The sequence below is a fragment of the Patagioenas fasciata genome, chromosome 4 (genome assembly GCF_037038585.1).
Source record: "Patagioenas fasciata isolate bPatFas1 chromosome 4, bPatFas1.hap1, whole genome shotgun sequence".
Classification (NCBI taxonomy): Eukaryota; Metazoa; Chordata; class Aves; order Columbiformes; family Columbidae; genus Patagioenas; species Patagioenas fasciata.
Genome location: NC_092523.1, coordinates 72750657 through 72773770, shown reverse-complemented (window position 1 = coordinate 72773770; position 23114 = coordinate 72750657). Strand labels below are relative to the sequence as shown.

At 43.7% G+C, this 23114-nt stretch overlaps 2 protein-coding genes across 11 annotated transcripts in view; one reads left to right on the top strand and one right to left on the bottom strand.

Annotated features, from left to right (window-relative positions):
• Positions 1–1553: 1553 nt before the first annotated feature.
• On the bottom strand, positions 1554–6341 carry TIFA (TRAF interacting protein with forkhead associated domain). Of its 2 annotated transcripts, none has more exons than XM_065837442.2 (2): positions 6229–6341; positions 1554–2864 (listed from the first exon to the last, which is right to left on the bottom strand). In XM_065837442.2, exon 2 carries the CDS (start codon positions 2841–2843, stop codon positions 2253–2255), a length of 591 nt encoding a protein of 196 aa, XP_065693514.1. In that variant the 5' UTR covers positions 2844–2864; positions 6229–6341; the 3' UTR covers positions 1554–2252. The 2 variants fall into 2 exon arrangements, with proteins under 2 accessions (XP_065693514.1, XP_071664296.1); XM_071808195.1 differs by lacking the exon at positions 6229–6341 and adding an exon at positions 5978–6205.
• Positions 5822–23114, top strand: part of ALPK1 (alpha kinase 1) — a 52501-nt gene continuing 35208 nt past the window's right edge. For 4 of the 9 annotated variants that reach the window (XM_071808194.1, XM_071808192.1, XM_071808185.1 and 1 more), the window contains exons 1-4: positions 7262–7454; positions 7560–7674; positions 12669–13031; positions 15595–15720. The gene's annotated coding sequence lies outside the window, so the exon portion shown is untranslated. Of the gene's footprint in view, positions 6037–7261; positions 7675–12668; positions 13032–14218; positions 14319–15594; positions 15721–23114 lie in introns of those variants that run through there. The other 5 variants (XM_071808190.1, XM_071808187.1, XM_071808188.1 and 2 more) reach the window with 5 other exon arrangements.

The window sequence follows — 23114 nt, the reverse complement described above, 5'->3', positions numbered from 1 at the left end:
AATCACAGTGGTAGGATCCTCCCATGGGAGGATTTATTTTATAATGCTATTTAGTAGTTGATTCTTATCCTAGGTAAATGTAGAAATGATGAGGATTTGGAAACTATTACATTTCTGGGCCTTTTCTCCATTTCCAAGGCTTTCTCCTGGTTCCTGGAGATGTGCCTAAGGAATGCTCTGCTCTCGACCTGTGGCTATCCATAGAGCCTCTCCATACAAAGTAAATACAAAATCTACTGAGACACAGCACTGTGAGCTCTGCAGACCACACAGAAGATTTTTCTCAGGTAAGTACCATTTGTAGATGCTGCTGTTCATATATTGCACTTGAAAATTTGAGATTGAGGTTGTCACTTATTCTTTAGATAACAGCACAGAAAGTGCAAGGAATTAATATGTTCAGTGCCATAAGTTCACATCCCATGTCCCAGGGCCAATGAATAGAAACTATCTGGATAACCATGTTGCTTTGTGGTAGCATTAGCAATCTGTTTCTTAAGCCCAAAGCAGTGCTAAATAGGAACTTGAGTGTCACCCACAATAATTTAAGAGCACTAACAGGGAACGAGTTGTTTCCTGGGAATGTAAACTAACACTTGTTCCTTCCTCATACATGATCCAAATCAGTGAATGTAAGAAATCCTGTGCATTTTATATAAGAGGTTGATTTCATGTAAAAGCATTTATATGTAAGAGTTTGTTTCAGATTATATCTGAATCTTGCTTTCTTTTTCTAGACAGCTGCATTTGCAGGTATTGGTTATTCTGCCTAATTAGAGAGTGGGAAAACTCAGGTCAAAAGCATATAAAAGACAAGAAGCTACTGGACATTTGCACCCAGTGGTGCCACGTCTGGTGACACGGTGATTCCTGCTCAGGTTTGGTTTGTTAAGCTGAGGGACTGGGTGTGTGATAGCGTTTGTGCTGAGATGGCAGCTGAATTGCACATCTAGGCCAAGGACTGTAAAAGTTAAGTACTAGAGTCTAGTTCAAAGAGCAGAAAACATGGGAACAAAGTTTTTTTGGCAAAGATGAGACTAATAGACAAATGAAGTCCTACATAAGCCTGTGTTTTAGTTTGATTGCATCTCCCGTGACTTCACTTGTGGTTGTTTGCCTTAATCTCAGGTTATGTTGTGTTATTCAACTCTCCTCTCCTCAGGTATAATTCTGGTTTTCTTGTAAGGATTAATGCAGAAATGCAGTTTAATGTTTATGTTTAATGTAAGATGCGTAACTTACATATGCTCTGTTGTGATTCTTTCCAGCGTGTCTTTCAAACAAATACTTTGACCAAAAACAGGTGCCAATGAAAACCCGAGCCCCTAGCAAAGAGAAACATACCTGAAACAACCTGATAAATACTTAAATGAAAACAAAATTGTAAGACAGCTCAGGAGAGAGCATGGAAGGGGTGGAGAGGGAGAAGACTTGCTGCAAGTATTTTAGTCAACTCTTACCTTGGAGCAACATGACTTTTAGAAAGCCCAGAATAATGCCACTAAAAATTTCTTACTGGATTGTCTCAGAAATAATTTTATTCACATAAGTGCTTTTAGACTGTAGTTTTAGAAGGCAGCAAATCCTTACTGAGCAATCAGATGCTTTTATTACAAAATTTATTTGCATTTTTACATAACATGATCACTGATGTTACATATTTACATTCACAAGCAAAAGTAGCTAACTTGGAAAAAATACATATTTCAATTCATTTTAAAAATAGAAGAAAGAATCTCACTGCAAAGTTAATAAAAGCATTAACTTTAAAGGACTATGCTGACAAAGTGTTTCTAAGCTGCAAAATCTGGGAAGTTACAACCGAGGATTGAAAATACTGTTTGGAATTTAATGTCAAAAGCAAAGCACAAAATATAACATGAAGCGAGACATTACGTCCCTACTTAGCTAATCAATGCTGGGGCTAAAACACTGTTCTGTGTGTTCTGTGTTAATGCCCATTAAATATACCTTCAAGGCATGTTATCACAGTTCTTGAATTGATTCTGCTACAGTGGATTTGAGTGGCCCTCTATGTCTTCTTCGTGTTTATCTGGCAAACAGTGGTGATCAGATAGCACATTTGCCCTGGTAAAAACAGTGGCAGGAATCAGTTTCTGTTGAACAAAGTACGTTCTGGTATGACTGTACTGAAAATGGGAAGACGGCTGATGTACAGCAGTGAGAACAACCAAGGACAGTGGACTGAGTTGACAGCCTTCCATTTCTGAAGTTATGGAGGTTTCAGATGGTCAAAATCCGCTCCAGCCTCCTTCACCTGTATACCATGGCTCATTTTCATCAATCTCTGTGGGGTTTTTGCCTTGTGAAGGAAATGAGGGAGAGGAAATGCCAGTCTCAGGTACGGGTTGCCGTGATGGCAGGCATCTTTCCTGTAAGATCGGCACTTCCGACAAGTGGAAGTAAGTCTCAAAATAATCCATGGACACCCCTTCTTGAGTCTCCGCTAAAATCTGGTAGTCCCCAAACAAAATGATACACTTCCATGGCAAGTCAATTTTGTTTAAATAACCCAGTTCTGTTTGGTCCACCATCAGTTTTGTTTTCTTGCTCATGTTCTTTATCTCAAAACAACATTCTGAGCTGTTCAGTTTCCTGTAGAACTGCAATGAAAACTGAATCCGAGAAACACGAGTATCCATTAAGTTGTAATGGCAGACATTAGAATCACGGCCAAACTTGGCCACTTCATCTGCCCTGACTTGTTCTCGCCTACAGAAATTCAAGCAACTAAACATCTGGTCATTTTGGCAAGGGTGGTAAAAGGTCATGTGGAGACATGTTATTGTTTCTTCAGTGTCAGCTTCTTCAAAAGAAATCATGATGAAATTAGTTCCTCAGATCTACAAGAAAGAAGTAAAATCACAGCATGAAATCACTGCAGTACCAAAAAAATGGCTTCAGCGTGGTGTTAAAATACTTCACATATTTTTGCATCATGACTGTATACAATTTATAGTAAATTGTCTGACAGTGAATGTAACAAAACCTCTGGAACGAAGAAGTGGGAGTTGAGCACACCCAGTCCATGATAACCATCATTTCCCAGCACTTTGCCTAAGGCTCATGAGGTGACCGCAGCCAAGTGCTGGATTGTTATGTGCTGAACTCCTCCCAGCAGACAATCCCACATCTGTTGCAATGGCTGCATAGCACTTCAGAACTCTGAAAAACAGCCGGGACTTTCAATTGCTGCCAGCTCATTCTTCATGAGGATCTCGCAGGTATATTTATCTTTGGAAGAAATATGTCACTTAGCAGTGTCAGTAAGATCCACTTTATGAACTTAAAATGGAGCAATAAGTATTACTGTCCAGGCCTGTGTGCTCTGTTTTACAGAGTCTTCCTTTGACTAGAAGGCATTAGACAAATAACTTTTACAAATGCAGTCTGACTGCAGGCAGTAGTATTTCAAATGTGCATAAAGCATTGTTTTGGTTCTTTAGTCAGAATTTACCTCTTGTATGAAACAAAATGCAATATTTAGAAGTGACTGATATGACAGCATGTAAAATGAATGCAAAAGCCGGAATAACAGCGAGCCCTAAAGAAGAACTGTCAGCAGCTCTAGGGTATTGCCCTGTTGCTTGTGGGAAAATCCCAGCCATCTGCTGAAGTACCAAACTAGGAACTAGAACTAACGAATAACTTTTCTTGGTTTTCTTGTTTTGTTTTTTTCTTTTTTAAAGCTTTTCGCAGCACAGAAGTACTCACTTATGAACTAAATTCTGTTGCAAAGTCTTGAGCAACCGAAGTGCAGCCAAAAATATCTGTGAGATACCTTTGGAAACACTGCAATCTGGTTCTTTATACGTGCAAACTCAGTATTCTCCTGCACTGAAACTTAAGAAAGAAAATACTCTAGGTACTTAAAGTAGGAACCAGAGAATAAATTCTCAGTTTCTCACCAGAGAAACATGTTATTAAACTGCATTATTCATAAGCGGCCATTTAACTTGAATCATACAGTGCAGATGTTTGTATTGGTTCTTCTAGATCACAGTAAGTTCCTGACATGTCAGTACCAACCCTGAGCTTTCTCGCCAGCTCTATTCAGTGAATGACACTGAGAAGCAGCTTACAAATTAATCTGGTATTTTTATGAGTAGGTGAGTCATCACTGCAGTTCAGTATTCTGAATTGTGGCTTTTTTTAAGGCTAAATTCTACCACTGTACATAAACTCCATGCACAGTGAATGGTTGTATGCCAGCCTGTCACTTTCTGAAACCTCGAAATTGCTTCCTTCTTAGACCTTTTAGCACAATAACAGCAATAGCTCTGACACAGTAGTTTAGCAACCTGAGCTTACTTACTGAAGTAGGCTACAACAGCGCTTCTACCAAGTTTAGATGATTAGAGAAATAAAACATTTCAAGTAGCTCTCAGAGCTCACTTTAAATGTCATCGATGCTCCTGACAGACGTACAGACAGGCACCCTGCTAGCAGGTATTCATTTACCATCTGTAAGCCATGCTGCAGTGGCATCAGTATCTATTCCTCCTCCTACTTGTATGCCTCAACGCTGGTGAGCTGGAGGGAGCTCTGTGAGCAGGAGGACAGACTGTCCCCCTCTGTGCTCAGTTCTGCCCTTCCCTGCTTTGCACCCCTAAGAGGATGTGAGATGTCACAGGAGGGCAGCTTTGGTTAAAGGGGAAAACCAAGTCAGTTCATTTAGTTCACAGCCCAGTCTACAGAGACAGTTTTCTATTACAAGGCTTGGGCTGAATTTGAAACCAACACTAAAAGCATTTTCTGCTTCCATTAGTATCTTTCTCAATTGGCTTCTGAAATGCAGCAGGACTGGGAAAAACACAGGAATATAAACAGATTTTGAGAAATCTGCAGCATATACAACTGTGTATCAGAGCAACGTAAGATGTTGTCTTTATTCACGTTTCTGAATTTTACAAATGGCTACATTTATTAATTAGGAAAGGTGTAGAACTGCCACTGATTGCTTTAGAAGTACAGCAGCACTCACCCATTGAACCTGGATCTCAGCAGCTCCCATAGACCCCACTATCTATTCCAGATCTGCTTGTGTGGCATCTCTAGCACCCTGAGGTCAGCTGTCAAGTCCTGCATCATTAAAGGTTTATTGAGGTTGGACTAAACGTACTTTCATGTAAATACTGAAGGAGTTTCTGTTTACTAGACTACTGGTCAGGAGAAAGATTTTGGAGAAATCTCTCTGGAGAAAGAAACATTCTATAGTTAAATCCAAGATTCTCCTACAATTGTAAAGCAGCCCATTGCACTGCTTTTGACTGTACCTTGATTCAATCAGTCGTGATCCTACTTCTTTCCCTTCTCCTTCAGTGTGCATCATTATCCCCATTTTTTGAGACAGGAGAATGACACAGAGCATTAAGAACAAGAATACAAGAATTATCGCTCAGGGATCTCTACCATTTGCTTTTGCAGATTAAAACATACGTGTTCAATCTGTGTACCAGGAAAAATAATAGCATCCATTTTATTATTTAATATTATATATTATTAACTTTCATTTTAAATGACCATGAACTCTGAGGCAGGGGCAGCACAGAGTATGATTTTAAAGCATGCTATGTAAGGACAGCTATCCCTTTTGTCTCTCCAAAACGCTACGCTGTGGTTGCTAGTGTATCTTTTACCATCTGCAAGAGATGATGCAGGAGGCTGGCAATCCACAGCTTGTGTTTCAGTCTCCGCTCGCCCCCGGATGGGTTTGTCCTGCGCACTGGGCAATGCAGGTGTCTGGTGCAGGTGTCTGATGCAGGTGTCTGATGCAGCCAATGCACTGACGCCCAGCACGGAAAGCCAATGGCTCCTGAGCGAGTGTACCTCTGATAGCTCCTAACCTGGGAGCACTCAGTGTCCCGAAACCTCAGTGTCACTAAAATACCATCTTTGCTGTCGTTACACGAGAATACGCCCGAACTGCTGCCCGCCCGCGGCCCCAGGAACACACCTGCAGGGCTTTGTGCCGCTCTAGAGCCCCCAGCCAGCTGCTCATCGCACGGACCGCAGGTAAGGCGAGGGCGGGAGCTCCCGAAAGCGCTCGCCACCAACGCCGCCACCTCCGTCGAAAGTGACCGAGGAAACCCCGGCGAGCATACCGGTCCCTCGCTACCCGCGCCTGGGGACCCGGCTTCCCCTGGCATCGCACTCGGAGCGGGGCACGGCCCCCGGCTGCCCCTCGGTCCCGCCGCACAACCTCACCTGGCCGGCCGCCCGCTGTCCTGCGCGCCGCGGGGAGCTGCGCTGGCTGCGGCCGCCACCGGCTCCTGAGCGCCCGCTGCGGCCGCCTGGCGTGGGGAGGTGGGGCGGGGAGCGGCCCGCGGTCGCGGCGCTGCGGGCCGGTGGGTCCGCTCGGCAGCCGGGACGGCCCTCCCGGCAGCGGGGCGGGGGCTGCCCGGGGCCGGGCTGCGGGGCGGGGGAGGAACACAGGAGCGCAGGAAGGAGGGGGCAGCGCCGCGGATAGAGCCCGAGGGCGGGCGCCTCCGGAGGAAGCCCCCGCACCCCCTGCCTTCCGGAGCGGGGACGCGTTGGTGAGCAGCGCACCGTAAGAGTAACGTTTGGCTGACGCTGTTGTAAAATCGGGTATTTTAAAATATTCCATTCTTTCCTTCCGCGTTAAACAACAGTGGTTCAGCTTCATTGCACTGCCTTTGGGAAAAAAAACTCGGTTTTCCTTGGCTGCTGATCTAAGCTGAACTGGAAAGTTTCATTTTATAGTAAAACCTGAGGCAGCCCTGCCATCTAGTAGGAAAAAAAATGAGCAATTCTCTCTCATCCAGCTGCTTGTGTTTTTCTTATTAAGGAAGATTACTCCCAAACACAGAAAAAAGAGATAGAGCACTTAAAAAAACAGTTTCATCTCAGTCTGAATCCTGGATACCCAGTGTCCTCCCTCACCTGTGTTTGTACAGTGTGGTGCCTCGATCAGTTCTGTAAATCTGATTGCTTTGGCATAGGCACTGAATTGCTGTGTTTGTTCATATAAACGATTTCTCATTCACGGGTTCCTTTTATTTATTCAATAAACAGGTGAATTACTCGTGGCTTGATAAGTTCCTTTGCAGTTGTTCAATAGCTTTTATGTGTACTTTGGCTAATATGCTGTATATGCCCTTCTCCCCTTACATGAGAAAACAAGGGCTTAGACTGTTCTGCAAGAAGTCACGTGAAAGCAGAGAAGCACAGATTCTTCCAAGTTTCTCCTTAGCGGAACGGCTTTCCTGCAGCAGGCAGGGCTGGGCATGTGTGCCCGCACAAACGCACTTTGCTGCCTTCTGGAAAACAGAGAGTTGTGCAATCCTACCATTTATTACATCTGCTGTTGGCTCTAATTACTATCAGCCCTTCAGTTTCACGAAACAGCCTGCTTCCTGGGCCAGCAGAGAGCTTTTCTGGTAGGACTATTTTGATACTTGGTAGCTATTGAGGTATGTAAGTACTCTTTTATTTCACTGGGATTATATAACCTCGTATTAACTACATGTATTTTACTAGTTTATGATTTAAATATAGCTCTGCGTCATTTTGTATAGGAGATGACGAGAACTGGATCTACCGCTCCTCTCTTCCGTAAGTTCCACATGAGTCGTAATGCTGCCAGCTTCAGGAAAACAACTCCAGGTTTGCCGTGTATGAGAAAAAACTCAGGTGCTGTGTGCTCATGGGTTTTTCGGGGGATCTGTGAAAATGGTTACGTGGTTTACTAGAGTTCTTTGCTGTACTACAATAACATCCTTTGTAATTGAAATTTCTGTGGTTGAAAGTGAAACTGCAAATAAATGTGTAAAGTTTGTAGGCTGAGCTGCACTAAGTGACGGGCAAGCTGCTGGGACTTGGGCCAAGGGAGTTGATGTCAACATTAACCTAGTAGCTCTTGGTGCTGTCCTGTTTTGTGTTGTCTGCACAACTCCTTCCTCCCTTGGGGCTGTGATTTTCCCCAGACGTGAATCTATTCCAGCATCCCTGGAGTTACCCAGCTGATAATGGCAGTGATGTATATTTGAACCTTCCCAAGCCTGCCTGCAGAGCCTGTGACACACAACGTTCCTCTGGTTTATGAATACAGTGTGGGACATTTTAAAATAAAGGTTGGAGCAGAGCTACGCTCTTCTTTCAAGTTGTCTTCCAGCTGATTTTCAGGCACCTATATTCCTTGCCTTGCCAGTCCCTGGAGAGGAGGAAGTCCTAGAAAAAGTCATGCTCATTACTTTAAATGAATGTTTCCTTCTTACGTATGTCCAGTGTGGCTTCTCTGTGTAATTATCGGTGGCACATTATTGATGCTAGCTGTTTGGGCTAATTAAGTATTTGTAATGCATAGCTATATTAGGCTGGAAGACTGAGGTGGTTTTGGCTTGGTTGTGGTGGTGTGTTGTTTTTCTAACAACTGATTTGTAAGACTTCGGCTAACTCCAGAGACTAAATAGGCAAATCTGCAAAATGGAAAAATACTAGGAACTCTGTCCTGGTTTTGGCTGGGATAGAGTTAATTTTCTTCCTAGTAGATGGTACAGTGTTGTGGTTTGGATTTGGGATGAGAATAATGTTGATAATACACTGATGATTCACTTGTTGCTAAGTAGTGGAGGACTTTTCGGTTCTCATGCAGTGCCAGGTGCACAAGAAGCTGGGAGGGGACACAGCCAGGACAGCTGATCCCAACTGATCAGAGGGATATTCTGTACCATATGACACTCAGTACAATGAGCAGTTGTCCAAAGGCTCTTGAATTGCTTCCAGTCATGACTGGCTTTGAAAATCAGAGAGTCAACAAGGGTAAATATGCTCCTATTTTCTGGGAAGTCTATGGTAGGTCAGAAGGGTTACTGAAAGTGTATTCTGGATTAGTGAGTGAAAGGACTGGTTTGGGATGTCTGTGTTCAGCTAATTCTTGCCAAATGACTCAATGTGAAACCTCTCTGCCTGAGCTTCCTCCCTATGCTTTAACAAACCATAAGAAACCTTGCCAGAATATCCCTGGCACATGGTGCAGTTGGCATGGCTGTTAATGATCTGCCAGGCCAGTCACAAGTTAGGAGTGCCATGATAATGTTTCTCAAACACTCGGGAATCATGTCCTCTGTATTTCTGTCTCTCTTGTTGCATAAAAACTGTTTTGCGGATGCATGTTTAAGGCAAGATATGAGACCAGCAGTAGTCAGGGCCAATCTGAAGCTTTCTATTATTTCTCTCTGCTATTTAAGTTAACACAATGAAAGTATCCTTATCTGGTTAGATGAACAGCGAGTCTGGGCTGATTTCGGTGATGCTGGGATTTCACTGTGGTTCTGTACTTCCCTCCCAAGGCCAGATTCTACATGTAGTTATTGAAACTGCAGATGTAGTGCTGAGGTTTGCCAGCAGTGTGACAGGACAGAGGTAGGTGAAGGATAACTGTGCTTGTAAATGTGGAAATATGATTTCCATGGTTTTCTGGTGGCCTTTTTCTGATTAACAACTTGCCCACTCACTGGTACAGGTTGTCAGTGCTGTTACCATGTGAAGACAAGTAGACGCTGTGCCCTAGTGAGACCAGACTTTACACTGGAAATACTTGCAGTGGATTTGAATGCATTGGGGTTTGCTTTCGAGGCAAATATGTTGAGATGCCGTTTTTCTCTAGGGTTGGCCTCTTACCACAAGAGAACATAAGCAATGTGTTTGTGTTTCGGTGTGATAGGTGTGAAGGATGTGAAGTGCAGCCTGTGTAGTGAGGCTAGCAGATGAGTGCAATAGGTGAGCCACTCCGGCCCCCTCCATATTCCCCTCGTTTGTGCAGCCCCATGGGCACAGCTCCCCAGAGACATACGCTGATTTCTGACTTCCCCGTGTTAAATGTCTCACTCTCATCTTGCTGCGGCAGGCACCCTTCTCACGGGCCCGGGCGTGCTGGGTGCCAGGGGACACGCTGTCATTGTACATCACCTGGCCCAGGGATGTGCTGGTGTCCTGGGGTGGCACAGGGGTGGCCTGAAATCGCCCTGCACACTTCAGGGATATACAGAGCCACGGAGGAGGCACAGCCTTGGTTGCTGAGAGCTGATTGCTGCTGTAGAGCCATACAATCCAGGCTGGTGGACACATTTGCTTGCACGCAGGCAATGCTCAGGGTTAGAATCATAGAATCATTTCAGTTGGAAAAGACCCTCAGGATCGAGTCCAACCATAACCTAACCTAACTCTAGCACTAAACCACGTCCCTAAGAACCTCATATAAACACCTTCTGAACACCTCCAGGGATGGTGACTCCACCACTGCCCTGGGCAGCCTGTTCCAATGCCTGACAACCCTTCCCAGGAAGAGCCTTTTCCTAATATCCAATCTAAACCTCCCCTGGCGCAATTTAAGGCCATTTCCTCTCGTCCCATCACTTGCTACCTGGGAGAAGAGCCCAACGCCCTCCATGCTCCAAGCCCCTTCCAGGCAGTTGCAGACAGCGATCAGGTCTCCCCTCAGCTCCTGTTCTCCAGGCTGAACAGCCCCAGCTCCCTCAGCCGCTCCTCATCACACCTGTGCTCCAGACCCCTCACCAGCTTCGTGTCCCTTCTCTGCGCTCTCTCCACCACTTCAATGTCCTCCTTATGATGAGGGGCGGAGGGCGCTGGGTGCGCGGCGGGGCGGCAGCCGGCAGGTGGCGCTGTGGGACCGGACACGGAGCCCCGGGGACACGGGGACAGAGCCTCAGCCCCAGCCGGACGCGGGGAAAATGCTGCTGGTTTGGGGTTTTCGGTTCGGGTTCATTGTTTTGGTTTGGTCGTTGTTTTGTTTCGTTTTTAAGTGGGAAACTTCATATTGCAGGAGCTGTTGTGGTACTTGAGAGCTAATGGTGATAGTGGCAGCGATAACTTCCAAGACCACACAACAACCTGTAGCTAGGTTCTCCAATCACTTATTATTCCCCTACAGCAACTAAGTGCCTCGTGTTCAAACAGAAAAGAAATAGTTTCATATCAGACACGTGTATTCCAAATATAAAGCAAGATATTCAGCTGAATCTCAGTGTTAGAGGGAAGACAGATACATGAGAAGGAGATGCATTCCCTGAACTTTTAGATCCCAGTGCCAAGAACAGCCCCACAGGGTGAAGCAGAGAGCAGGTCTTCCAAAAGAGGAACAGAGAGCACAGTTCCCTCTATGTTTATTTACTTCTTTCCTCCTTCTTTACTTTGGAAAAAGAGCTCTTCCATTCCCATCTCGTCTGACCAGAATAAACTGATGAGGGAAACATCTTGACTAGTGAAGACAACTATTTCTTACAAGGTGGACTTTGTTTATGCCACTCTCCGAGTTCTCTTTTGTTTTCTTTCTCTTTCCACATCATGATCTGCCTTTAGTCCTCCTTTTGAACCCCTCTGGCTTTTCTCCTTCACTTCTTTCTTGCCTGTCTGCTGTCTCAGTTTCTCTTCAGTCTTGCTGCCCCTCTTGCTGTCTGTTGTTCTTTCCTCTCACCATCCTCTTGATTGTTTTTTCCTACCCCCTCTGTTGCTCCTTCCACCCTTTGTTTTGTCACTGGGGCCTTTCTCCCCCATCTGGATTCTCTCCCTTTTATCCATCCCACTGCCCTTATTTCCACTTTCTCCCTGCTTTGCTTTTACTGCTCAAGACCGGACACCTGTGGAGTGATTTACAGGACAAGTGAAACCACAGTGATGGGACGGCAAGAAAATAAACACTGAGAAGAGACTGGGAAATGGAACAGACTAATCTATCTGTTGGCATCATGCAGCAAAAGCCTTGAGAATTGACCCAGTAATGGGTCCTCAGCATTTGCCTCGTTCTGTTGAAAGGATGCCTGCCCTCTCTGTAAATAACTGGTAGAGATCCAGGGCTAGAAAAAGAAAGCACAGCAGGGACACTGTGGAAAGAGGTGGAGATGTTCCTTGTGACTTGGAGCCCCTTCTTGTTGACAGCTCTGTCTTTGGAGAAAGGTTCATACAGCTCGGTGGGCTCCTGTAATTGCAGCTTTCATGGGACAAGAAGTGGAAAAAGAAGAGTAAGGGAGGTTCGATGCCGTGGAGCAGGTGCTTGCTTCTTGCACAAAACTAGAAGTAAATCACCTTTAAGCCCTGATACAGAAAAAATTGCCAACTCTTCCCTGTTTGATTTTTGTTTGTTTGTTTGTTTGTTTTAAGCTGTAACAAAGCCTGGAGTCTTAAGCATGTTGGAGCATCAAGTTTCTCAGAGAAGAGTCTTAATGAATTTCAGTAAAGCTGAAAATGAAAAAAAATAATTTGTGCAACTTGAAAACATTTTGGGGATTAGTGATCTGTGAGCAGCTGCTGATGTAACTGTGCCCACGGGAATCCCCTGTGTCTTCTAATAATAGTTAGGAAGCTGCGGGGTTTTTGTTGGTGAGCCCTGCTGGAGTTCTCTTTGTTTACCAATGACTGTGGGTCCAGCTTTCAGTTATTTTGTGGTCATCTCCCTTCTTTTGTATGAGGAGGTGATTTCGCAATTGACATTTTGCTCCCCTGGTTGTGTGCCACTACAGTTCTAGCTGGCAGATACATCTGCCTATATTTGTTATTTGGTGGAACTCCTCTCAAATACTTGGCACACAGATAAGACTCTTCCTTCTGTAATTGCTTCCAAGAAGCGTGCAATTCATGTGTGATTTATTTTTTTCTCTTTCCCCCTACAGATACCCTGTGAACTTCCCACATGTGAACTATGACATCTTCATGATACCCCCATTTTGACCTTGTCAGATTCACAAGCTACGTGAGCCTGGACTTTATCGAGGCTGCGCAACACTGTGACCGAGTTCTGTGCGACAAGAGGGCACGCCAGGTAATACAAAGGTAATAGAATCTCCGTCTTTCACATCGAATCTCATGTTGAAGATCTAAGCAAGAGAAGCTTGTGTTGGTGTATTGTAACCATCAAGTGAGGCATTATCAACCTTTATAATCCCACTGATCAACTGTGACCATTAAGAGACCTGCAGTGTTCTTTGCAAGAACTGGAACAATAGTCCGGGTTTCCTACAAAGGTTACAGTAGAGGTAAGTATCCCTTCCCTAGGTCATAACCCTTGCATTTCAGTTTGGTGTTCTCTGCTCTTCGCTATTTCCTCTTGTAGAGAACTAAACTGAAGAAGCTGCACTTTCTCAAAGTGGCCAGATACCAACAGCAATCATCACAATACATAGTTTGGTTACTGGCAAGTATTTTAAATATTGTATTTGGAATTGATAAGATTATAATAATGATAAAATCTGTTTGCTACATAAAAAAAAAAAATCTGTTTCCTCTTGCTCTGAAGCAAATTCATTGGAATGTAAAAACTATGGCAATTGATCTAGATGCCAGTGAAATGCTTTGGCTGAAAGCAAGTTTTGCAACTTCAGTGTACTGGGGAATAGCCTCCAAAATACCATCTCTGTACTTCTTTACATTAACCACGTGAGGGACGGTGTGGTTCTGTCTCCTAAGTATATAGTAGTGATACTAAATGTGTCAAATATCAACGTTCTGAGTGAGATACAATTTTGATAGCAAGGAGCTTAAGCATTGCATTCACCAGGGTCAAGCTTTGAATCTGCTCACTCTGTCTGTTTTACCACCATTTAGATGGAGATAATTTCATGTGTACAGTGTAGACTGAATAGAATCAGCTTTTCCGGGTCACTTCAAAAGCAGTGATTGAACAAAGTTATTTTTAAGAGTTAAAGATAAGCACTAAAATAAACTCTTTTGCTGATATGTAGCAGGACCAGTGACTATAGCATTTTTTTTTCTTTGAATTTGTGTAGATGTTAAAGTGTTAAAGATTCCACATTCCATGCTGTGTGGCAATAAAAACTCTATTCCATTATCTCACTTTATAGTTTAAGGGCACCCAGCTGTGAGAGATGCAACTTGCCTTGGAGGTACATGACCTTTTTTTTTCTTTAAAGATATATATGATCCTGTTCAGAACTGTTCTACGTGCAAAGTGTTTATGTTGTGGAGCTTACTGGCACAACACAACAATATCCATTTTCCTCGCTTTAATCATAGTGAGTCAGTGTGGTATTGCACTTGCTTTTGGCCGACATGCTAAAACTAGATGATCAAAAAATGGACCTGAAATAAACGTGAGCCTTTCCACAGGAGGGGACCTAAGGTGGAATAGAGGCAGAAAGCGAAGACAGGAGGTAACCATGTTTCAAGAAATAGTCTCTTTTTGGTATCTTTTGTCTCACTCCAGTTTATATTGTCTGTCGCCCTTTCTGATTGAGCCATTGTAACCTGCTGTAATTCAGAAGCCTTGCTGGACTGCGAGGCGGATCCTTTGCTTGAGGAAGCAGGTGCCTGGTTCATCTTTACATTCTATTGTTCTGGTGACCCTCCCTTGGAGCAGTTGTTGTCTGATGATGTTTAGAAACAAGGTATTTGTATTGCTGTAAGCATATATGCTGCCCTTGTAAATTGGTGCTGAGAGGTGATGAAGGCTGCTGTGCATCTCTTCCCTCCTATGCAGCCCCTTGCCCGGGCCCAGGGATGGTCTGTTCCTTACAGAAACTCTTGATGATGAAAGCAGGAGGATTTCACAGCACAGGGAGCATTGGTTTATGGGTCTGTGTATAGTCTCACAAGGGAACACTGTTCAATAGGCTTCAAAGTGATTCAGCCATGGCATAACCATGGCTGTGGCCACATGTAATATAGCCTGTAGCTCTTTAAAGAGGATTAGCTGTAGATCAGGGACAGCATTCATTGCTGGATTTCATGTAAAGCAGAATATGCTAATGAAATGGAAATGTCTACGGCAAACATTGCATAATATTGTAAACCTCAATATTGAGTGTTGTGTCTTGATATCTCTGCTGGAAGTCAAACTTTTGTATTCTGTGTGTTACTTGGAGAAAAACTGAAGCTTGTAATATCACCACAAGCTCTAGTTTGCAGTTTTACAAGCAAAGTTAAAAAGATAACAACAAACATTTGAGGATAACTCTTCAAATGCTGTTGAATGCTATAATAATGTCATAGTTCTCCAGCAGGGAGGAAATCCACCACATCTTAAAATATAATTTGGGTTTTCTATAACAGGTGTAGGCTTGGTCTGCTCCTGCATTCTCTCCTTGTCTGCACTTCTACTGCTTTAACTGGAATGTGTGGGTTTACACGAGTTTCAGCATCAGTCCTTCAGAGAAACAGTATTTCTGACATGTGTTTCTGAGCCATTTCATCTTTTTAAGGCACTTTCTGTCTGTACATCAACCTCAACTGTCAGTCCAGTAGGCTTGATTTGGCTCTCCTATTTCAATTTTATGTCATTCTTTTGAATGCTTGAAGTTTAATATTAATGTAAAAAACAAAACAACACCACACCAAAATTTCAAGAGGACCCACAATTTGAACTGTCTGACTTAGGATGTTGCAAAGAATTTTATTTGCAGAAGGTCATGAATATCTCTCAGAAAATTGTTTTAGTGTGAGCACTGAGAAATCACTGGCCTCTTCTGAAAGATGTGGTTGTGTAGTTGCATGTAAAGGAAGCCATTCTTACAGCATTCATGTGCTGCATGTAGTTTATTAAACCTGGAATAGTCTTTAGTTTTAATGCCATGTATTTGTAAGCTTCACAGGAGATTTGTTACCCTGATATTAAGCTGACCCAGCGCCTGGACTTGAAACCTTTGCACATGGAAGCCTTCAGACCTGCCATGGGTGATTTCCTCCTCACACAAGTAAGCAGGCATTCAGGTGAGGCTCTGTCATCTCAGCCCTGTGATGTGTATTTGTGGCCTAGGTTTTGATGCCCATGCAACCCACTCAGACAAATGCTAGATAAAAAATACAGTGATAGACACTGTGTATGCCAATGGGCCAATTTGCTTTGATATACTTACAAGTGATGATTTGAAGTGCCTCATCCCAGTGTGCTGGGGGATAGAAGTCCAAAGAAAGCCTTTAGGAAGAAGATCCTTCTGGCTCTGTTTTTAAAACATGAGCTTTCACTACTTAGTAGTTTTTCACTCCACAGACCTCCATATCTTAGGATTTTGTTGTTTTGGGATTTATTTTTATGGTGGTGGATAGTGGCTTTTTGGTTTTGTTTGGGAATTTTTTATTATTATTATTTTGCCATTGGGAAGGGTTTTTTTTCTGTAGACGCAGAGGGGTGGTGATACATATTCATGAAAGAGAAGTCTTTCCAGCCCCTGCTCACGTTGACAAAGACTTCGCTGTTTCACACAGCAAGCTGAGTGGAATTGTGTGGGGCCTGCCTGACCAGATTAGAGCAAACAGCAAGCTTATTCGTCCAGTTGTTAGGCTTCCCCTTCCTAACAATTTCCCCAATTGTCATTTTGACAAGGCTGTCATTAGGTGATGGCTTCTTTTGGCCATTTTCAGATAAAGATAATTTCCTTAACTTCCATTTTATTTGACAACAAGTAGTTTGGGAGAGAAAGGAAGTGCTTCAGTAGTTTGTAGATTAAGGGTTTGTCACTTCAAAGGCATCTTTGATCTAAAAATATGTGCTGTACCAAATTCATTATGTCTTTTTTTTTTTTTAAGAACTTTTTAATTTATTGATCTGCCCCTCAATTATTCTTTTTCTTTTTTTTTTTGCATCCCCTAGTAGTACATGAGATGGTGATGATGAGGGGAAAGTGCCCAAATGGCTGCTCTGAGAAGTCATTACCAGGGCAAAACAACAGGTGCTTTTGTTTGGCATCAAGCGCCGGCTCCATCACAGATCTGGTTTTAGCCAGAGGTCCCGCCTGCTCCTGCCATGGGAGGGATGTGCAGCTGGGTATAGAGATCGGTTGAAAACTGGGAAGACAGACAATATGTGTTTCATAGCGAATGGCTTATTGTGCATGTTGCATTTGTTTGGTCACTCCGCTGGTATAATTGAATGGCCTGAAAACATAGATCTTGGGCAGCAAGTGTTTAGCAAACTGGAGTTTGTGTAGCTCGGTGGTCAGTTTTGACTCCCAGGTCCCCTGCTGTGTCAGCTCCATGTGTGTGCTTTTGCCATATACAGTTTTCTGTGGGTGATCACCTTCCTCCTCCACCTGCCCCCCCACCCCCCACCCCGAGACCGTACACCCTTACTGCTCCTACAAAAGTGCTTGCAAATGGCCTTCTCTGATAAAGCACAGCTTTGAAGTAAAGCTCTGGAGTTCCTTTTTGTTTTGTTTTTCCATAGGAATAATTTACTGAAGCTCCGTTCTGTGTCTGTGCTGCACTAAGAAATCCCAAACCTCGTTCTAAAAAACAAAACTATAAAAGCTCTTTTCCCGATCTGATTGCAACTTAAATGCTCTTCCACAAAGCACTAAGCTCAGCTTTGGCCCAGGCAGGTGCCGTGGCCATTGAGTGCCTTGCTTACCTGAACCCATCCGCCAAAGGAGCAGCGCTTCTGCTCAGGTGCCTGGTTCACACTGCTGTAGGGAGATTGGGCTGTGCTGGAGGTTTGAATGTGGATCTAGAGCTGGGCTTTTGCAACACCTGCCTTAGCTGTATCAGGCACCAGGCTTCACTTTGGCCCCTCCTCTGCTTTTTAGTTCTGACAAAACAGTGTAAATCTGCCACGGCAGCCCATTACACCAGCCTTATGCAGGCTTAGATGAGGCTGGGACTTGTTCTGTATAAATATTAATATCTGCTCTACCTAATTACTTTGGCTTTTTTCTGTAACGTATTATACCCAGCCAGCTAACCACCTCCTTGCTGCTGGAGGCTGCTCTTGATCCCATTTCTAAACAGAAACACTTGTGCTTCAGCACTGGCTGGGGTAGCTCTGCAGAGCCTGCCTGGTTTTTCTCCTTTTTTCTTTTTTCCCCTTTTGCCTGCTAATTGGCTGAGACCACCAGAATTTGGAGGACACAGATGTCACTGATAGTTTGCCTAGGGAGCACATTCATGCCCATCTGTTGCAGTCTAGAAGGCTGTTCATATATCCACAAGGCCTTCATTTAATTCTTGTCAGAAAGTAATGTAAATCCAGTTTACCTCAGAGGTCACAGCCAAGATTTATGCCAATGAGCCCCCTGCAATTTACACACACTGTAGTTGTATAGGATGAAAAGAAAGCCTTTCATGTTGGTGCATATTAACAAGAAAGCTTGCCTTAGGAGAGGCTTTTTGATTGAGGTTCTTCCTTATTTTAATACAGCCAATGCCGGTTGGTATATCCAGCTTTACCAAAAGAAACATCTAATCTTTAAGCCGGAGAAGTAAACTAAATAAATAAAAAAAGCAAGCCCTTAGCAAATCGATTTTTTTTCTCCCCCTCCCCTTAACCCATCTTTTATCTTCCATGTGGTAAAGCCCCTGGGTACTGCAAAGAAAGGTAAATGCTCTAGGAAAACACAAGCATGTGCGCATTGAAATAGTCAGGAAACTGAATGTGCTTTCTGTGGAAAATGATATTAATTCAATCACTGAAACCTTTGCTAAAGCAACATAAGCATGTTTTCTTTTTTTTTCCCCTCAAGCTGCAAAATCTGAAAGTAAAGTTGAGCCTGTTGTTTTCGACACATGCAGTGGGAAGCAAAGGCTCAGCCAAGGGTGCTGTACGATGTGCATGCTCCCTGTTTCCTACTGAAGGAAAAATAACCAGCCTCACTGCTCAATCGCTCTTCTAGTGACAATCTTTTGCAATCGTTTCAGTCTACATACAGAAAGCAAGGGGAGCCAGAATGTCATAATATGCGCTTGTAGAGTGAAGATGAGATCATAACATGATCAGGCCTGGGAGAGTGTGCAGCTAGAACAGGTCCAGCACTGCCTCTGGGTCATGATTTCACCCCATCCCTCTTATTTAACCAAGAGACTATACCAGCTTAAAAAGATCTCTCAAAAATCAGTGTAGCTTCATTGGCCCCAGTGAAGGTACATGTTGATAAGCCACAGTACACCATGAGCTGTTGTGTGCAGTCTTCATGTTGGGCAGTTAATTACTTGATTAGAACAATGAAACTGGATTTCACATTGTCAGGGGCAAGGATTCCTACCTCAGCATCCCCAAAAACTGCTGTCCCACCTCGTGGTTGCCATGGCTGAAGTGTACAGGAAAGCCAGTTGAATTACACCAGAGAGAAAAGCTGGAAGTGCAAGTGGTACAGATATTCGAACTGAAAAATAGCCGTTAAAAAGAAACACTCTTAAGTACTTCGGTATTAAAATTGCTTGTAAAGGCCAGCAGAGAAAAAATACCACACAAATATGGATCAGGGTATGCCAACAAGATCACAAGGGGGTTTCAGAGTTTGGCATCTCTGCTTCTTTAGGCCCAGACTAGTTTGAGGGTGCTCCAGCGGCTCCACTCAGAGCAATCCTCCTCCCTTTTCCTCCTTCCTTTTCCCCAGCTTGCCTGACCAGTAGATTTTGCCTTGGCAAATGCTTTCAAATGTTACAGGCATGAAAATCAGTATCATTTGCACAGTATCATAATGACTGGAGTGGTTTGGGACTAGGAGGGAGGAGAGCAAGGCATCAAAATGAAAACAGGGCTCGGATTCTAAGTTCCAGTGTAGCACTTAAAATAATTAAAATGTTTATTTGAAAGTCAAAACAGCCTCAGTCATAAATAACTATCCATTCCTCGATTGATTGTGTCGAGTCCCAACCGAGAGCTCTGGGAATAAGGTTTATTTGCTCCCTGTTGGGATTAATCCATAAATGTAGTCTCCACATGGAACTCATCAGGTCTTTGCTTCCTCTTCATTAGCCTCCATGGAACTGGAGGGTAGCCTGAATAAGATGAAAATTAGGATAATACATTTTCAGAGAGAAAAGGTCTGTCGATCTCTAATTTGTGTTTCAGGACCATAATGCTGTGGAAAATTCCCTAAATTATGTTGTCTGAGAAACCAATGCTTGTTATACTTGCCGTATTTGAAGTTTGAATGCAGCAACTACATCTTTTTCTTAAAGCCTCCAAAGCTGATTGCAGCCTTAAACTGGCCAGATTGACTCCCAGGCTCCCTTCTATCCACAGTAGAACTTAAAATTCCTTTCTCTTGACAGATCTTTTGGTCTTCTAGCCCAAGGGCTCTGAAATGTCACAGTATGGCCCGTTTGTTATTAAAGAGATCATTTCACTGTAGCCCACCCAATTCCTCCCTCCCTCCCTCTTGTTCTGAACCCCAGCTCTGATTAGAGGGCAACCACAGAAATATACTTTCTCTCTCCCAGAGACCTTTGTAAAATTTTTTCATCATATTTGATGAAAGAAGTTATTTTGATCCAGGCTCCAAACAGAAATGGCACAGATTTCTTTTTTTGTTCATGATTTCTGTTTTAAAGTCTCTTAACAATTACATCAACCATTGAAAAACACACTGTGCCAAAAGCTGGAGTAAAGGAGCTTTACTGTCACTGGAAAATGCTTAAGTCCTTAATCTGATGCAAAATTGTCTTCATTATGTCTTTTGAAGGTGGTAGCTACAGCTTTTATTGGTGTCTCCTCAGAAAACATTGTTGTCTAGACAATTTTGCAACGTTATCAAGCTGCAATTTTTATATCTTCAAAATTCTAGCCCCCTTAAAGTACTGTTTGTTAGGATTTAATAGTACGTTAAGAAAGCTAATTAGTAAGCATTGTCAGGGTCCCAAAGACCTTGAGGATTTTGTGCTGGTTCTGCTGTTTGGCTTTAGTCTCAGGTCCTGCATTTGCCCCAAGTCCGTAAGCTGCGTGCTCCGTTATTTTCGCGTCCCAGCTGTCATTCAATGCTACAGCTGTCGCAAAACACAACCTACAAAGTGGCATCTGTGTAAAGGGTGCTGCTATAGTTTAAAGCTCTTTGGTGCATTTTAAGTTGATTTTATGATGCAAGTCATTGCCCCTAGTAATGGGTCTCAAAAGGCTATTTTCCTTCGAAGTACTAATGTACAGTTTATTGCACTTTCCTATATGATTCCAGCACTTTGTTGTCATCGCTGTTGTAAATCATTATTTTTTACTCTAAGTGTCCTTGCTGTTTATTCACTTCTTCGGAAAAATGTACTTGAAGAAAAAATTCTCGCTTGCTGTTATTCACGTATCACTGCTATACATCTGGCAGTTTCCCGGTGAGTTAAATCTTTACAATCCTAGGAAGGCAAGTGCTGTACTTCTCCACTAATTTAAGCTTCCCTGCTAAGCCCCATCAGTTCTTTGTGAGGCTCGCAGTCTGTGTCGCTCACAAAGCCACGGGGCCCTCCCGCTTACAGTAGAGACCCAACATGATCTTCCCGGCTGCAGCACTGCAGCCCTCCAGCCTTTCCACCAGCTGGGTTTAAAGACTAGTTTTGATCTTTTAACTGCAACATAGAAAGAAAGTTGGAGCTTGTCTGTAAGCTCCCTTGAATGCTCTTAATGCTATGGGATTTTTTTATAAAGGCAGGTGTCCCAGCACTTGTTTGCTTTAGTTCATCCTCACAGAAAGTTGTGCTTGTGAACGTGTATTTACCAGGGCTGCAAGGTGGCTGTCGAATGGAGGCTTCCTCCAACACACTTCTGCATACTCTTGAAATCATCTCCTCCACTCATGCAGGCCAATGATCACAGTGGATCTGAGATCCATGTGTATGTGCTTCGTGGTTACTAGAGAGGACTCCCTAGAAAATACAATTTTTGAGAAATCAGTCACACAAAGGAATGGAGTCAGGGCCAGATGGCAGAGATGCTTCATCCCAACTTGGGAGGTACTCATGGGACAGCCGCACACTCATTCGCATGGGGCTGTGTAATCAGATAAATCAATTAGCAGATGTCAGTGTAGTTAACAGAGCAAGCAACAGTAGTATAGGTGTTTTACTGTGGTTATAGCAGAGAGGGCTGCTTTTGTTTTCACTGATGGATAATCATCCAACCGGATCCACCTGGATCAGCTTTTTTGGGCCTTGCAGGGTAGGAGAGGGCTCTGTCTTTCCCAATATTGTGCTTTTTGAGTATTTTCACCAGGTTCAGATATGTGTCCTTGCCAACCTGGAGGTGTTTAGGGAGAGGGGTGGTTTGTGAACTAGGATGTGGACTAGGTCTTTGTGCACTGAGCACATTCCATCAGTTTGGTGATCTTTTTTTAGAATGATCTTTGGTGCTGACAGATCAGCCCTGGGAGTATTATTTGCCTTTTCTTTGTGGGCTACCACTGGGAAAAAAGTAATCTGTAACTCACACGGTGATAAACACTGTTTATTCTGTGGCAGGCATTGACAGGTGCCAGGGTACCTCTGCTCTGCTGCATCCACCGTACCACTGTGATGATGATGATGTGTTGTACTGAGTCAAACCAGATGGTGCTGTCCAGCCTCTGTTCCCCCAGGTCCAACCTGCCCCTGTGGAATGATGAAGGGTCAGAGCTCAGAGAGTCTTCATTGTCCTCACCAGGCTCTCCCAAGGCCCCATTTCAGCTCAGCCCAGGGCCTTCAGTCTTGGCCTGACCTACATCATAGGGTACCAGTCTCCCACCCAGTCTCCTGGTGGGGTAGGACTTTGGACCACACTGTAGCTGCGTCTCCAGCCTGTGTCTGGTCTTGTCTCCTTTTGCTCCTGACAGGAGCCCCTAAATGGGCCCTGTGCCTGGTCTATCCCTTTGCCATGTGGGGGATGACTACAGCACCCAGGTATGCTCACCTGGCTCAAACCCTGTGGGACAGTGCCCTGCATGGGACAGCCCCACTTGCTCTTAGTTGGAGATTGAAAAAGATGGAGAACACTTGATAAGTTTTTTCTGCTTTATTTCTGTTGACTTTGACATGCTTAGTAGTTGTGTTCTTGGACTGTGTTGATACTGATGTGCACCCACTTTTGGAAAACATTGCTAAACCCTCTCTTAGGAAGGCATTTCTAATACAAAAGTCATTGGAGAAAAGTAAAGTAGAAGTATCAACTTGGGCAGAGATATGCAGGGGGAAGAAAACAGTAGAAATCCCACCTCAGTGTTTTGTTGGAGGGATGGGAACTGAACCTGAGTGCAGACTTTAATCTGCCCTTGTTGTAAGAGCTCTGACTTGTATTGTATATTTTATTTGATTGTTCTTCCTGGTGGGTTAATTTTTTTGACAGCTTTCTGAACATGGAGCTGGTTGGCTGATGAAATGGTTGGCTGGCAATGAAACCTATGCTGTTCCTCTGAGCATTTTTTTCCCTGTATGGGTTT